This window comes from Staurois parvus, unplaced genomic scaffold (assembly GCF_062004578.1).
Source record: "Staurois parvus isolate SC_StPar_1 unplaced genomic scaffold, SC_StPar_1.0 ptg001861l, whole genome shotgun sequence".
NCBI classification, from domain to species: domain Eukaryota; kingdom Metazoa; phylum Chordata; class Amphibia; order Anura; family Ranidae; genus Staurois; species Staurois parvus.
In genome coordinates this window covers 39,043-56,747 of record NW_028319657.1, presented here as the reverse complement: position 1 = coordinate 56,747, position 17,705 = coordinate 39,043, and the positions used below count along the sequence as shown (strand labels likewise).

The 17,705-nt window shown below is 43.9% G+C and overlaps 1 protein-coding gene across 2 annotated transcripts in view; it reads left to right on the top strand.

The window, feature by feature from the left end:
* LOC149434008 (alanine aminotransferase 2-like) overlaps positions 1-17,212 on the top strand; it is a 52,153-nt gene extending 34,941 nt beyond the window's left edge. For both annotated transcript variants that reach the window (XM_089664222.1, XM_089664223.1), the window contains exons 8-12: positions 3,219-3,355; positions 7,821-7,992; positions 9,635-9,790; positions 14,694-14,806; positions 16,993-17,212. In XM_089664222.1, coding sequence (XP_089520348.1) covers positions 3,219-3,355; positions 7,821-7,992; positions 9,635-9,790; positions 14,694-14,806; positions 16,993-17,083 — 669 coding nt within the window. In that variant the 3' untranslated portion in view covers positions 17,084-17,212. The remainder of the gene's footprint in view (positions 1-3,218; positions 3,356-7,820; positions 7,993-9,634; positions 9,791-14,693; positions 14,807-16,992) is intronic.
* Positions 17,213-17,705: the final 493 nt, after the last annotated feature.

Genomic DNA, 17,705 nt, shown 5'->3' with positions numbered 1-17,705 from the left:
CCCCAAAACTCTCCTGGAATCCCCATGACTCACCTGGTATGCTGCAGCTCTGCTGTGCAATGTAAGATGTTTTGCCCTCACTAGAAATTAGGTTTGGGTTTGTTGCTACCAGGGGCGGACTGACCATTGGGGAACTCGGGCACTGCCCGAGGGCCCTGGGTCAGTAGGGGGCCCCGTGAGATGTCCCTGGTAACTTTCATAGGCTGTTTTGGGTGTGGTTTGAGTGTGGGTGAGGACACAGGGGCCCCATGATCCCCTATTGCCCGGGGGCCCCATGAATTGTCAGTCCGCCCCTGGTTGCTACCATGGTTTGAGGCAAGTCCCCTGGGTTCACAATTTGCAAATGTTTGGCCACAAAACTTTGCTATTGTATCACAAGAACTTAAGAACAATTCAAAGCCCAGAAAAAAAAATACCATGAAACTGGCTGCTGAACAATTTTTAGCAAGCTATACTGTACCTGCTATAGCTGTAACCTGTTTTAGTTGATACAACTGCCGGCCAAACTGGGCCTAGCAACACGATGAAAAATGGAAGTTTCACCGCTAAACACTACCTGCAATAATTATTTTTCTAAACTGAAATAAATCATAACGAGGTGTTGCTGCTGAATGTACGTCTAGCCTTCTGTACGAGAACAAGAGTTCGCTGTCTCAGGCTGTCCATGAAAATTGTTCCATAACAGGGGCGGACCGACAACTCATGGGGCCCCCGGGCAATAGGGGATCATGGGGCCCCTTTGTCCTTGCCCAAACTCAAAAAAGCCTATGAAAAAGGTACCAGGGGCATCTCATGGGGCCCCCTACTGACCCCTGGCCCTCGGGCAGTGCCCGTGTTTCCAAATGGTCAGTCCACCCCTGGTCCATAATGCCACTTATAGCTTTGAGGCATTTGAGGAATTTGTGTATTTTCAAAGTTGTCCTAAAAGTTGCATGAAAAGGCCCTCTCCTCATTGCGTCACTAAGGTGATCTTTACACGTATTGGAGATTCATTTAGGAATTGTGGATTTTTATCTACAGGCGTACCTCGGTTAACGTAAATTTCGGTTTACGAATGAAAATCCATTGAAAATAGCGCCTCGGTTTACAAATTTTTTTCGCAATATGAACGGATTAATTGGTTTTCAATGCATTTCCAATTTTTTTTTTAATGTCCCTGTACAGTATTCATGCCTTTAAAGTGCACTTTATAAAGAGTTTTGAACAGATAAAATACTTTTTTTGACTTTTTGCTGACCTCCGGAACGGATTAATTGGTTTTCAATGCATTTACAAATTATTTTTTAATCATGTCCCTGTACAGTATTTATGCCTTTAACCATTAGCCTCCCAGCCAATGGCCGTTTGGCGGCTTTAAAAGTGCTTTGGCATTCCAGGTGCATGCCATTTGCAGAGAGAGCCGCGCAGCGGTGTGATCTGTCACCGGCCGTGTACCTCGGACACAGCCGATGACAGATCTGAGTACCGACCCCCGTTGCTGGTACCATGTGACCTGCTGTGACCAATCACAGCAGGTCACATGACAGTTGTATACAATGGATGGCTTCATTCATGCCATCCATTGTATACTAGTGCCTAGCTGTGAATGGTCACAGCAGGTCACATGCACATGTCATGTGATTAGCTGTGACCAAATCACAGCTAAGCACAAAAAAAAAAAAAAAAAAAAGCCTGAATGAATCGATTTCATTCAGGTAAATGCTTGCTTATAGCGAAGTAATTCTTTGCTATAAGCAAATTGTGTAAAAAAAAAAAAAATACTGATCACTTCCCCAAAGTAGTACAATGTTACTATGGTAACATTGTACTACTTTGGTCATAATAAAATATGAAAAAACAATCTTAAAAAAAAATGTAATAAAAAATTTAAAATAATAAAAAAAAAATATATATATTTTTTTTTTCATACTGTCCCTGTTCACCGCCATGCCAGTTATATGATGACGCTGTACTGCACTGGTGACAGTATGTAAAAAAAAAAAAATTGTGAAAATAATTTTTTTAATTTTTTAATTTTCCGAAAAATTATGACAAAAAAAATACAACTTCAAAAAACTCGCCATGCCTCTTATGAAGTACGTCGGACTGTCTACTCTGCAAAAAGGGGTCATTTGGGGGATATCTGTACTGTTCTGACATTCTTGGACCTCAAGAAATTAGATTGGCTGTCAGTACTTCAGGATTGATCAATATTCAGATCTATACCATAGTTTGTGAACTCTATAACTTTCCTACAAACTAAATAATACATCCTAATTTGGGTTATTTTCACCAAAGACATGGAGCAGAATACATCTCGGCCTAAATTTATGAAGAACAATTATTTATTTGTAAACTTTTATAACACAAACAAAGAAAAACGTGTTTTTTTTTCAAAATGTTTGGTCTTTTTTTGTTAATTTAGCAAAAAATAAAAACCCCAGCGGTGATTAAATACCACCAAAAGAAAGCTCTAGTTGTGTGAAGAAAATTATAAAATTTTAGTTTGGGTACAATGTTGTATGACCGCGCAATTGTCATTCAAAGTGTGAGAGCGCTGAAACGTGAAAAATGGCCTGGGGGCAGGAAGGGAGAAAATTGCCCGGTATTGAATTGGTTAAAGTGCACTTTATAAAGAGTTTTGAAAAGATAAAATACTTTTTTTGACTTTTTTCTGACCTCCAGAACGGATTAATTGGTTTTCAATGCATTTATGAATTGTTTTTTAATCACGTCCCTGTACAGTATTTATGCCTTTAAAGTGCACTTTATAAAGAGTTTTGAACAGATAAAAGACTTTTTTGTAACTTTTTTTCTGATCTACGGAACGGATTAATTGGTTTTCAACGCATTCCTATGGGAAACCGCGTTTTGGTTTCCGAATTTTTTGCAATACAAAAGGTCCCGGAGAACGCATTAAATTTGTAAACCGAGGTACGCCTGTATTTTTTTATGATGAATTGAACTTTTCACTTTATTTATGTTTTATTTAATTTATGTTTTATTTATATTTTAATTTTTGCACTGATTTCTTATGAATTGCTCATTAGGAATGGTTATGCGTTTATGTGAATTGTGGATGAATTGGAGTCTTTATCACTTTTATATTCATTTATGGATGTCTAGCTGTGATTATTCTTAAAGGGACAGCGCACCTATAAATGGATTTAATTTGGAGCATTTTATTGCTGTTCTCTCTCTTTCGTAGGTCACCCTCCTGTCTCTGTCCTCTCCCCCAGGTATATCAGGAGAATGTCTTCGCCCCGGAAGCCGCTTTTCATTCCCTTAAGAAAGTTCTATTTGAAATGGGTCCGGAGTATTCTGAGCGGGTTCAGCTGGTGTCCGTTTACTCCATTTCCAAGGGGATCAGCGGAGAGTGAGTGTCATGGATTTTGGGGGGATTCTATAGCATTTTAAAAAAAAGATTGGCATGGGGTTCCCCATACATCCCTCCAGAAGGGGGATTAGTGCAGAACTTGGTCCAGTGCAACAAAGAAGCTCTTCCCTGGGGCAACTATGGTCAATTGTCACTTACTGAGGATTGGTAGGGGGGATTCCTCCTGAACCCCCCCAAAAAAGAGGACCTTAGATTAGAAAATTCCTATAATACTCTATAACTATAGCAATCAAATGTAAGCGAAGAAACCCCTCTAATGTTATATTCTGTAGAGAAACTTTTTGTCACAATCATCTTCATTGATAAAATTTCTGCTATTAATTCATTTTAAATTCCACTATAAATCTTCAGGTATAAGGAAATTCCCCTATTGGCAACTAAACAAACATTCCCAAATGGAGGAAAAATATATTTGAAATATATTTTTACAATATTCTTCCCAAATATATTGATATATATAATTGAAATGCTCCAATTTGGGTCGTATTCAATAAATTTTTTTAAAATATTTCAGTAAATAAATAAATATATATATATATATATATATATATATATATATATATATATATATATATATATATTGCATGTTTGATATGCATGTTTTATATATTACCCAAAAAACATATATTTTTACATATATTTGTCAATGCATTCCAAAAATGTAGATTTGTATTTTTAAAAAACAGTATGTTTGAAAATATATTTTAAAAAAGATTTTTCATATAATTTTAATTTTATATTCTGTAGAGAAACGCTTTGGCATTATTATTATTATACAGTATTTATAAAGCGCCAATAGTTCGCTCAGCGCTGTATATTGCAATATGAGATAATACATGAGACAGTACAGTAACAATACAATACAATACATGAGGGGTTCGAGGGCCCTGCTCCTTGGAGCTTACAATCTAGGAGGGAGGGGATGGTGGCACAGGAGGAGATAGCTGTGGGGGATGGGGTGGTAGGAAGAGTGGAGGAGATCGGCAATTAGCAGGGGGTGGGGTAGGCTTCCCTGAAGAGGTGGGTTTTCAGGGTGCACCTAAAGGAGAGGAGAGTAGGTGATAGTCTGAGGGATTGGGGTAGGGAGTTCCAGAGGATGGGTGATGCCCTGGAGAAGTCCTGGAGGCGGGCATGGGAGGAGGAGACCAGGGAACTAGAGAGAAGGAGGTCTTGTGAGGAGCGGAGTGTGCGTGTTGGGTGGTACTTGGATATTAGGTCAGTGATGTAGTTCGGGGCAGTATGGTGGACGGCTTTGTATGTCAGTGTTAGGATTTTTAATTTGTTACGTTGGACAATCGGAAGCCAGTGGAGGGATTGGCAGAGGGGGGTGAAGCCAGTGGAGGGATTGGCAGAGGGGGGTGGAGGACACTGAGTGGAGGCCAGTGGAGGGATTGGCAGAGGGGGGTGGCGGAGATGGAGCGGTTGGAGAGGTGAATGAGTCTGGCAGCCGTATTCAGGATGGACTGAAGCGGGGATAGCCAGCGGCGAGGCAGGCCAGTGAGGAGGGAGTTGCAGTAGTCGAGTCGTGATATGATGAGGGAGTGGATGAGCTGTTTAGTGGTTTCTGGGGTTAGGAACGTGCAGATTTTGGCGATGTTGCGGAGGCGGAGTCTGCATGAGTCTGTTAAAGATTGGACTTGGGGCTGGAAGGATAGATTGGAGTCCAGAATGACACCAAGTACTCTGGCCTGCGGGGCGGGTTTGATGGTGGCGTTGTTGGATGTGATGGAGAAGTCAGTGGGGGGGGTGCGCGGGCTGGGGGGAAGACTAGTTTCACTTAAAAGGTGAAACTAATATATGAGACTCATTACATGCAAAGCAAGATAGTTCAAGCCGTGATTTGTCATCATTGTGATGATTATGGCTTACAGCTCATGAAAACCCCAAATCCACAATCTCAGAAAATGAGAATATTCCATGCAATCAATAAAACACGGATTGTACATAGAACAATATCGGACCTCTGAAAAGTAGAAGCATGCATATGTACTCAGTACTTGGTTTGGGCCCCTTTTGCAGCAATTACTGCCTCAATAGGGCGTGGCATGGAAGCTATCAGCCTGTGGCACTGCTGAGGTGTTATGGAAGACCAGGATGCTTCAATAGCGGCCTTCAGCTCTTCTGCATTGTTCGGTCTCATGTCTCTCATCTTTCTCTTGGCAATGCCCCATAGATTCTCTATGGGGTTCAGGTCAGGCTAGTTTGCTGGCCAATCAAGCACAGTAATCCCACGGTCATTGAACCAGGTTTTGGTGCTTTTGGCAGTGTGGGCGGAGCCAAGTCCTGCTGGAAAATGAAGTCGGCATCCCCATAAAGCTCGTCTGAGGAAGGAAGCATGAAGTGCTCCAAAATCTCCTGGTAGACGGCTGCGTTGACCCTGGACTTAATGAAGCACAGTGGACCAACACCAGCAGATGACATGGCTCCCCAAATCAACACAGACTGTGGAAGCTTCACACTGGACTTCAAGCATCTTGCAGTGTGGGCCTCTCCATTCTTCCTCCATACTCGGGGTCCTTGTGCCTCTCCATTCTTCCTCCATACTCGGGGTCCTTGGGCCTCTCCATTCTTCCTCCATACTCGGGGTCCTTGTGCCTCTCCATTCTTCCTCCATACTCGGGGTCCTTGGGCCTCTCCATTCTTCCTCCATACTCTGGGTCCTTGGGCCTCTCCATTCTTCCTCCATACTCGGGGTCCTTGTGCCTCTCCATTCTTTCTCCATACTCGGGGTCCTTGGGCCTCTCCATTCTTCCTCCATACTCGGGGTCCTTGGGCCTCTCCATTCTTCCTCCATACTCGGGGTCCTTGGGCCTCTCCATTCTTCCTCCATACTCTGGGTCCTTGGGCCTCTCCATTCTTCCTCCATACTCGGGGTCCTTGGGCCTCTCCATTCTTCCTCCATACTCGGGGTCCTTGGGCCTCTCCATTCTTTCTCCATACTCGGGGTCCTTGGGCCTCTCCATTCTTCCTCCATACTCGGGGTCCTTGGGCCTCTCCATTCTCCCTCCATACTCGGCGTCCTTGGGCCTCTCCATTCTTCCTCCATACTCGGGGTCCTTGGTTTCCAAATGAGATGCAAAAGTTGCTCTCATCAGAAAAGAGGACTTTGGACCACTGAGCATTAAACCAGGTCTGTTTTTCTTTAGCCCAGGTAAGACGCTTCTGACGTTGTTTGTTGTTCAGGAGCGGCTTGACAAGAGGAATACGACATTTGAAGCCCATGTCCAGGATCTGTCTGTGTGTGGTGGCTCTTGATGCACTGACTCCAGCCTCAGTCCACTACTTGTGAAAGTCCCCAACACTTCCGAATGGCCTTTTCCTGACAGTCCTCTCCAGGCTGCGGTCATCCCTGCTGCTTGTGCACCTTTTTCTTCCACACTTTTCCATTCCACATAACTTTCTATTAATGTGCTTTGATACAGCACTTTGGGAACATCCAACTTCGTTTGCAATTCCCTTTTGAGGCTTTCCCTCCTTATGGAGGGTGTCAGTGATGGTGTCAGGTCAGCAATCTTTCCCATGATTGTGATTCCTACTGAACCGGACTGAGAGACCATTTAAAGGCTCAGGAACCCTCTGCAGGTGTTATGGCTGAATGAGCTGATTAGAGTGGGACACTTTGAGCCGAGAATATTCCACCTTTTCACAATATTCTCATTTTCTGAGATTGTGGATTTGGGGTTTTCATGAGCTGTAAGCCATAATCATCACAATGATGACAAATCACGGCTGGAACTATCTTGCTTTGCATGTAATGAGTCTCATATATTAGTTTCACCTTTTAAGTTGCTGCACTGAAATAAATGAACTTTTGCACCATATTCTAATTTTTTGAGTTTCACCTGTATTTTGTAATAAAAACTAATTTCAACATACAGTGTGTATATATATATATATATACACATACACACACACACATATATATATATCCAATAAAACAGTTATTATTAGATGTTTATATACAAATAGTGACAGTTATTATTAGATGTTTATATACAGATAGTGACAGTTATTATTAGATGTTTATATACAAATAGTGACAGTTATTATTAGATGTTTATATACAAATAGTGACAGTTATTATTAGATGTTTATATACAAATAGTGACAGTTATTATTAGATATTTATATACAAATAGTGACAGTTATTATTAGATGTTTATATACAAATAGTGACAGTTATTATTAGATGTTTATATACAAATAGTGACAGTTATTATTAGATGTTTATATACAAATAGTGACAGTTATTATTAGATGTTTATATACAGATAGTGACAGTTATTATTAGATGTTTATATACAAATAGTGACAGTTATTATTAGATGGTGACAGTTATTATTAGATGTTTACATACAAATAGTGACAGTTATTATTAGATGCTTATATAGTGTTGTTGATATCAAATCAACTGAGATATGTGCTTACTCTTCCCTCCCCCGAGGTGCGGCCTCCGAGCCGGCTACATTGAGTTTGTTAATGTGGAGTGGGCCGTGTTTAGGTACTTCGATATCCTGAATTCCTTCGATACCCCTTCTGTCATTGCTGTGCTTTCTTTGGAGGTTCTAGTGGACCCCCCACGACCTGGAGACCCCTCCTATGAGAATTTCCAAGCGGTGAGTGTCACAAGTAGGACATGTAATATAAAATATAGAATATTTGGTGGCTGACATCCTCGGTATAGGGAATAGAGGAGACCTTGATCACACTACTGCACCAAGACAGAAGGCTCCTAGTGGGCGGTGCTTGTCTCTGCCATCCGCCGCCGCACTTCTGAAATGATGGGTCTGCAAATGAGCATTTACTGTAGCTGAAATGTGGCACTAATGTAACAAACTTCTATAATGTGTCGGGAAAATGTGCCACGTGACATGAAGGCCAGGATAGGGATTTCTATTTTCATGTCAAAAATTTATTCCATCCATTCTGGAAGTCTTGTAGAGCTGCTGTTGTTCATTTTGGGAAACAGAATCCAGAAAAATGGATGTCCAACCATCTCCCTTCAGTGATAATGCACACCACCCTAAATTGGGTGTAATCCATCTCTTTCTATGGGGAGAAGGTAGAGAATGGGCTCCAGGTGATGTTAGTGATAATGGACACCACCCTAAATTGGGTGTAATCCATCACTTACTGCAGAGGGAAGGTGGAGATTGGGCTCCTTGTGATGTCAGTGATAATGAACACCACCCTAAATTGGGTGTAATCCATCACTTTCTATGTTGGAAGGTGGAGAATGGGCTCCTTGTGATGTCAGTGATAATAAATACCACCCTAAACTGGGTGTAATCCAAAACTCTCGATGGGGGGAAGGTGGAGAATGGGCATCAAGTGATGTCAGTGATAATGGACACCACCCTAAATTGGGTGTAATCCATCACAATGGGGAGAAGGTGGAGAATGGGCTCCAGGTGATGTCAGTGATAATGAACACCACCCTAAATTGGGTGTAATCCATCACTTTCTATAGGGAGAAGGTGGAGAATGGGCTCCAGGTGATGTCAGTGATAATGAACACCACCGTAAATTGGGTGTAATCCATCACTTTCTATGGTGGGGAGGTGGAGAAGGGGGTCCAGGTTATGTAGTGATAATGGACACCACCTAAATTGGGTGTAATCCATCACTTTCTATGGTGGGGAGGTGGAGAAGGGGGTCCAGGTTATGTAGTGATAATGGACACCACCTAAATTGGGTGTAATCCATCACTTTCTATGGGGGGAAGGTGGAGAATGAGCTCCAGGTTATGTCAGTGATAACGGACACCCCCCAAAATTGGGTGTAATACACCACTTTCTTTGGGAGGAAGCTGGAGAAGAGGTTCCAGGTGATGTACTGTAAGTGATAACAAACACCAACCTAAATTGGGTGTAATCCATCACTTTCTATGGGGGGAAGGTGGAGAATGGGCTCCAGGTGATGTCAGTGATAATGAACACCACCCTAAATTGGGTGTAATCCATCACTTTCTATGGGGGGAAGGTGGAGAATGGGCTCCAGGTGATGTCAGTGATAATGGACACCACCCTAAATTGGGTGTAATCCATCACTTTCTATGGGGGGAAGGTGAAGAAGGGCCTCTAGGTGTTGGTATTGGACATGGCCAATAGGATAAAATATATCAAAACAAAAGATTTCATCAGTCTTTATAAATGAGGTCACTAGAATGATGGGAAAAGCATGCAAGTCAGCTGATCTGAAGGTGAGTGGGAGCTGCGCATTAGGCTACTTACCTCCCTTCTCCATCTTATTCTGCAGGAGACACAGAATCTGCTGAGCACTCAGCTGGAGAAGGCCCAACTGACAGAAGAAATACTAAACCGGGCCCCAGGAATCCACTGTAACCCCATCCAGGGGGCACTGTATGCCTTTCCCCGTATTGAGATCCCGGAGAGAGCCGTCAGCCTGGCAAAGGTACCCCACAGTGATATACATTGGCAGTCTGTAACCTAACCAACCACCCCCCCCCCCAAAAAAAAATCACCCCAGGGTCGAATATTAGTCCCAGCAAGGAGAACCTGTCCTTATGGAGTATATGTTCTCCACGCTGGGGATCTGCTGAGTCATGTGATACGTGAAGGGTGGAGCCCTCGCCCAAACAAGTCATTGGATGGAGTCAAGAATTGTTCAATTCTCTGATTATTTTTGTTTTTTGTGTTCACATTGGGAAAATCCCCCTACATTTTGAGAACCCATACTAAAATGTGCTTTTTTTTCCCCATGAAAATGCACCTAAAAACCCAAAGCATTATGGGATGCATTTATAAAAAAGATTGGACGCCCCGTCAGGGTTAGGGACTAATGTGAATGTACAATATATATGTAAAGCGCGGCGTAAATTGACGGCGCTATATAAGTACCTGAAATAAATAAATCTGTTCATCCTTTGAAACTGCATATAGAAAAAATAAAATCAAATGTTCTATTGAGATTCTGCTAATCAAATGTTAAAAATTGAAAAAAAGAAACAGTGTGAAGGGGGAAAATATCACATTACAACCACTAGATGGCACTAAGTATCATGGGAAATAAGTATACTCCTCAGCTCCATCTAGGGGCGATAATGTGGTATTTTCCCCATTAAATTTTTTTTTATTTTAAATAAGTCCTTCGATCTGCAGACACTATAACCTGAGAACATTCGATTTTACCCAAATTCAGATGAATGAATGTATGCGCAGTATCAATAGACAAACACCAATGTGAAGTTTCATGAGTAATACGCCCCTATATATTTTCTGAAAGCAGAAAATAGAATGACGCCAATTACATTTTTTTATATTTATTCATAAAGTTGCACTCCCAATTCAAAATTTTAAGCAATAAAACACCTAAATTAATCTTAGCGCATGCAAAATCCCAGATTTCTGGTAAAATATAAAAGATCCCATAAGTAGATACCTTTAAAAAAAAGTCCTGGATTCTTTCTTGGATACACAGAATATAACTGGATATAACATTTATAGGTGACGTTGATCCAGGGAATATCCGATTGCCTCTCGGGGGATCAGGAAGGAATGTTTTCCCCAGCAGGAGCAAATTGGATCGTGCTTTGCTGGGTTTTTTTGCCTTCCTCTGGATCAACTGTGGGTGTAGGATTATAACTTTTTTTTGTATGGTTGAACTGGATGGACTTTTGTCTTTTTTCAGCCAGACTAACTATGCAACTATGTAACTCCTGGAACCCCAAGGATTCTCCTAGAATCCCCCAGGATTCTCCTAAATCCCTCAGAGCTCTCTTACAATCCTCATGTATCTTCTGGAATCCCCCAGGACTACCCTGGAATGCCACAGAACTCTCTTGTCATCCCTAAGACTCTCCTGAATCCCTCAAAATTCTCCTGGGACCCCCTAGAACTTGCCCAGAATCCAAGGGACTCTCATCTAACCCCTTAGAACTCTCCTGTAATCCATCTATTTTAGAATCCCCTGGGAGTCTCCTGGATTACTTCAAAACTCTTCTGGAACTCCCAGGATTCTCCTGGAATCCAAAGGGACTGTTTTGGACCCCCCCCCCCAGGACTCTCCTGGAATACCAAAGGGCTCTCCTGAAACCCTCAGAACACTCCTAGAACCCCCCCAAGACTGTCATGAACCCCTCAAGAATCTCTCAGATCAACTGTGGGTATCCGATTGCCTCTCGGGGGATCAGGAAGGAATTTTTTTCCCTGCAGGAGCAAGTTGGATCGTGCTTTGCTGGGGTTTTTTTGCCTTCCTCTGGATCAACTGTGGGTGTAGGATTATAACTTTTTTTTTGTATGGTTGAACTGGATGGACTTTTGTCTTTTTTTCAGCCAAACTAACTATGCAACTATGTAACTCCTGGAACCCCAAGGATTCTCCTAGAATCCACCAGGAATCTCCTAAATCCCTTAGAACTTTCCTGAAACCCCCCAGAATTCTCCTAAATCCCTCAGAGCTCTCTTACAATCCTCATGTATCTTCTGGAATCCCCCAGAACTACCCTGGAATGCCACAGAACTCTCTTGTCCTCCCTAAGACTCTCCTGAAATCCCTTTCCTAGAATCTCCCAGGAATATCCTGAATCTCTCAGAACGTTCCTGAAACCCACAGGAAACTCCTGGAGTCCCAGGGACTCTCCTAAATCCCTCAAAATTCTCCTGAGACCCCCTAGAACTTGCCCGGAATCCAAGGGACTCTCATCTAACCCCTTAGAACTCTCCTGTAATCCATCTATTTTAAAATCCCCTGGGAGTCTCCTGGATTACTTCAAAACTCTTCTGGAACTCCCAGGATTCTCCTGGAATCCAAAGGGACTGTTTTGGACCCCCCCCCAGGACTCTCCTGAAATCCCAAAGGGCTCTCCTGAAACCCTCAGAACACTCCTAGAACCCCCCCAAGACTGTCATGAACCCCTCAAGAATCTCTCAGATCAACTGTGGGTATCCGATTGCCTCTCGGGGGATCAGGAAGGAATTTTTTTCCCTGCAGGAGCAAATTGGATCGTGCTTTGCTGGGTTTTTTTTTGCCTTCCTCTGGATCAACTGTGGGTGTAGGATCATAACTTTTTTTTTGTATGGTTGAACTGGATGGACTTTTGTCTTTTTTCAGCCAGACTAACGATGCAACTATGTAACTCCTGGAACCCCGAGGATTCTCCTAGAATCCCCCAGGAATCTCCTAAATCCCTTAGAACTTTCCTGAAACCCCCCAGGATTCTCCTAAATCCCTCAGAGCTCTCTTACAATCCTCATGTATCTTCTGGAATCCCCCAGGACTACCCTGGAATGCCACAGAACTCTCTTGTCATCCCTAAGACTCTCCTGAAATCCCTCAGAACTTTCCTAGAATCTCCCAGGAATATCCTGAATCTCTCAGAACTTTCCTGAAACCTCCAGAAACTCCTGGAGTCCCAGGGACTCTCCTGAATCCCTCAAAATTCTCCTGGGACCCCCTAGAACTTGCCCGGTAATCCAAGGGACTCTCATCTAACCCCTGAGAACTCTCCTGTAATCCATCTATTTTAGAATCCCCTGGGAGTCTCCTGGATTACTTCAAAACTCTTCTGGAACTCCCAGGATTCTCCTGGAATCCAAAGGGCTCTCCTGAAACCCTCAGAACACTCCTAGAACCCCCCCAAGACTGTCATGAACCCCTCAAGAATCTCTCAGATCAACTGTGGGTATCCGATTGCCTCTCGGGGGATCAGGAAGGAGTTTTTTTCCCTGCAGGAGCAAATTAGATTGTGCTTTGCTGGGTTTTTTTGCCTTCCTCTGGATCAACTGTGGGTGTAGGATTATAACTTTTTTTTTTGTATGGTTGAACTGGATGGACTTTTGTCTTTTTTTCAACCAAACTAACTATGCAACTATGTAACTCCTGGAACCCCAAGGATTCTCCTAGAATCCCCCAGGAATCTCCTAAATCCCTTAGAACTTTCCTGAAACCTCCCAGGATTCTCCTAAATCCCTCAGAGCTCTCTTACAATCCTCATGTATCTTCTGGAATCCCCCAGAACTACCCTGGAATGCCACAGAACTCTCTTGTCATCCCCAAGACTCTCCTGAAATCCCTCAGAACTTTCCTAGAATCTCCCAGGAATATCCTGAATCTCTCAGAACTTTCCTGAAACCCACAGGAAACTCCTGGAGTCCCAGGAACTCTCCTGAATCCCTCAAAATTCTCCTGGGACCCCCTAGAACTTGCCCGGAATCCCAGGGACTCTCCTCTAACCCCTTAGAACTCTCCTGTAATCCATCTATTTTAGAATCCCCTGGGAGTCTCCTGGATTACTTCAAAACTCTTCTGGAGCTCCCAGAATTTTCCTGGAATCCAAAGGGACTGTTTTGGACCTCCCCCAGGACTCTCCTGGAATCCCAAAGGGCTCTCCTGAAACCCTAGAACCCCCCAAGACTGTCATGAACCCCTCAAGAATCTCTCAGATCAACTATGGGTATCCGATTTCCTCTCGGGGGATCAGGAAGGAATTTTTTTCCCTGCAGGAGCAAACTGTATCATGCTTTGCTGGGTTTTTTTTTGCCTTCCTCTGGATCCACTGTGGGTGTAGGATTATAACTTTTTTTTTAATGGTTGAACTGGATGGACTTTTGTCTTTTTTCAGCCAGACTAACTATGTAACCATGTCAAGCCTGAAAATTGCATGTGCTCATGAAATGGCAAAAAATGTTGTTACCCAGAATGGTCTATAGGTGGCCCTCTACAGGCCATCAGTGTCCTAGAATGATTGCTCTCTGTGCGCACGGTGATACCTGATAACAAAAAGCGCAGCCATTGTTTTTATGCGCATACTGTTCTAACGTATGGTTGAGTTTGTATGTGCGTGTAAACGGGGGTGGGGGCTTTTAAACTTTTTCGTTTTTCTTTTTAATTTTTTTATTTCCAATTTTTAAAAATATTTTTCCTTTTAATTTTATTGCCTACAAGGGGCCTGACGAGCAGATCGGACTCTATGCCAAGTGCAGATAATACACAGGTTTTTAAAGTAGTCGTTTTTAAGTAGGTGGGCATCTTTTTTCCTGAAAATTTGCCTCTCTGGATGACCTGGCGGGTCCATCGTCTCATTATCGGTACAGCAGATTTAGTGACATGATCAGGGCAGTACGAGTGACGGCCAGGGGCGGACTGACCATTTACCCACTGGGGCACTGCCTGAGGGTCCAGGGTCAGTAGGGGGCCCCATGAGATGCCCTTGGTACCTTTCATAGGCTTGGTACCTTTCATAGGCTTGGGTGTGGTTTGAGTGTGGGCATGGACACAAGGGCCTCATGATTTCCTATTGCTTGGGGGCCCCATGAGTTGTCAGTCCACCCTTGGTGACGGCTGTGTTCATTCCCAGGAACGGGGACAGGCACCGGACGAATTCTTCTGTCATCTTCTCCTGGAGGAGACCGGCATTGTCTTGGTGGACGGGACCGGTTTTGGCCAAGCAAAGGGGACATACCACTTTAGGTGAGCGTTTACTTCCTATAAAATGTGATAAAAATAAATATGAATAAATAATATGCAGTATATCGGATACAATGTAATCGTTTGCTGCCAATTGGTCATTGAACCTGAACACATAGAAAATCCGAGATCACACTCTCAGCAAGAGCACAACAAAAGGTTGACCTCCATTTATCTGTGGATGACAACAAAATGAAAAAAAAACAAGTGAAACCCTATATACATTGGTGAAGGTGCCCCTCGATGTTAGAGGACAGTCTCCCTGTGCGTTCTTTTTAGTTCAGGTCTTGTGACAATCCAAAGTCTACAGCACAGAGTACAACAGCCTGCAATAAATACTGTCAGGGGACCAAATAGATCCCAATTGTTATTGTTTTCAGAAGCACTGAGACTGTCTCTGTGGGGCTTCCTTCCCACCTCTGCCCTTTGGGGTAATAGAGGCTAGAGATGGGGGTATCACTGTGTTCGATATGTGACAGAACCCCCCCCTCCCACCTGGGGTAATATAGTCTGGGGATGGGGGGGTGTCACTGTGTTCGATATGTGACAGAACCCCCTTCCCACCCGGGGTGATATAGTCTGGGTATGGGGGGTGTCACTGTGTTCTATATGTTACAGAACCCCCCTCCCACCCAGGGTGATATAGCCTGGGGATGGGGGGTGTCACTGTGTTCTATATGTGACAGAATGCCCCCTTCCACCCAGGGTGATATAGTCTGGGGATGGGGGGTGTCACAGTGTTCTATATGTGACAGAACCCCCCTCCCACCCAGGGTGATATAGCATGGGGATGTGGGGTGTCACTGTGTTCTAATAAAAACAGAACCCCCCCTCCCATCCGGGGTGATATAGTCTGGGGATGGGGGATGTCACTGTGTTCTATATGTGACAGAACCCCCCTCCCACCCGGGGTGATATAGTCTGGGGATGGGGGGTGTCACTGTGTTCTATATGTGACAGAACCCTCCTCCCACCCGGGGTGATATAGTCTGGGGATGGGGGGTGTCACAGTGTTCTATATGTTACAGAACCCTCCTCCCACCCAGGGTGATATAGCCTGGGGATGGGGGATGTCACTGTGTTCTATAACTGACAGAACCCCCCTCCCATCCGGGGTGATATAGCATGGGAAATGGGGGTGTCACTGTGCTCTATAACTGACAGAATCCCCCTCCCACCCGGAGTGATATAGCCTGGGGATGGGGGTGTCACTGTGCTCTATATGTGACAGAACCCCCCTCCCACCCGGGGTAATATAGCATGGGGATGGGGGTGTCACTGTTCTATATGTGACAGAACCCCCCTCCCACCCGGGGTGATATAGCCTGGGGATGGGGAGTGTCACTGTGTTCTATATGTGACAGAACCCCCCTCCCACCCGGGGTGATATAGCCTGGGGATGGGGAGTGTCACTGTGTTGTATATGTGACAGAATCCCCCTCCCACCCGGGGTGATATAGCCTGGTGATGGGGAGTGTCACTGTGTTCTATATGTGACAGAACCCCCCTCCCACCCTGGCCGATATAGCCTAGGGATGTCACTGTGTTCTATAACTGACAGAACCACCCAGTCGGTAATATAGCCTACGGATGGGGGGGGGGGTTCACTGTGTTTTATATGTGACAGAGTCCCTGGTGTAATAAAGGTTGAAATTGGGGGTGTCACTGTATTCTATATGCAGCAAAACCTACCTTCTGCTGAGGGTTGGGGGTGTCACTGTGTTCAATATGTAAGTACCCCCTGGTGTAATTTAGGTTGGAGATGGGTGTGTCACTGTGTCCTATATAAAATACAGCCCCCCTCCTAGGATAATATAGGCTAAGGATGGGGGGTTTCAATGTGTTCTATATGGGAGAGAGCCCCCCCTCTGTCCTCCTGGGGTAATATAAATTGGTGATGTGGGATGTCACTGTGTTCTGTAGGTCACCCGAGTAATATTGGCTGGGAATGGGGGTAGTCACTGTGTTCTAGATGTTACAGAGACCCCGCCCCCACAAGGCAATATAGGCTGGAGATGGTGGTGTTCTACATGTCACAGAGGCCCCCTAGGAGCCCCCCAGTTGCACCCTATCCTCCTTTCCCAGTATTATAGTGTGTGGGTGTCCTAGGATAAATAAATAGGGTGAAATACTGTATTTGACAGTTTGGTATTTGGTGTCGTCCATCTCACATTCGTTGTGTATTTCAGGCTCTCTCTGCTCCACCCGATGGAGGAACTGAAATCCATCCTGGAAAAGATTGTAGAATTCCATGGACGATTTCTCCGGGAATATTCCTGAGTCGCTCCCCCCCCCAGAATCACATCACATGGAAAGTCCCAGTACTAAATGATGACACTTTACCTGCACTCCACCCACAAATCAGTGTGCACTCCACAATAAATGGAAATTATGGCATATCTTCTACAATGTGTTGTATACCACTCTTATGTACAATGCTATCATACAGAAAAATGAGGTGGAGAGAACTAGGAAAATGGTCTGTCCACCCAAAACTGAACCAGAGTGGAAGCTTCCGGAGATTAAAGAAGAGTTATCATTAGGTTTTGCAAAATGTCCAACAGAATTTGTGAACAAATGTTGGCAACAAGGCGAAAAGTAAAAAAAAAAAATCTTTATTGAAACAAGGCGTGAAATATTCCATAGCAAGACCCACGCTAACACGTTTCTGTCCAGAAAAAAACGTATTCATAGCCAAGCCAATTCTCTTTTCACTTTGTTGCCGACTTTTGTTCATAAATATCTATTGGGAAGCAGATGGACACCGTGAAGTACCATACCACAGCCCGGGAGAGAGTACATTGGGTTGCAGCACCTCAACTATGTGGATAGTCCATAAACTGTAGATAACTAATTACTAAACTCAAAGGAAATCTGATATGACAAGTGGCTGTCCTCCTAA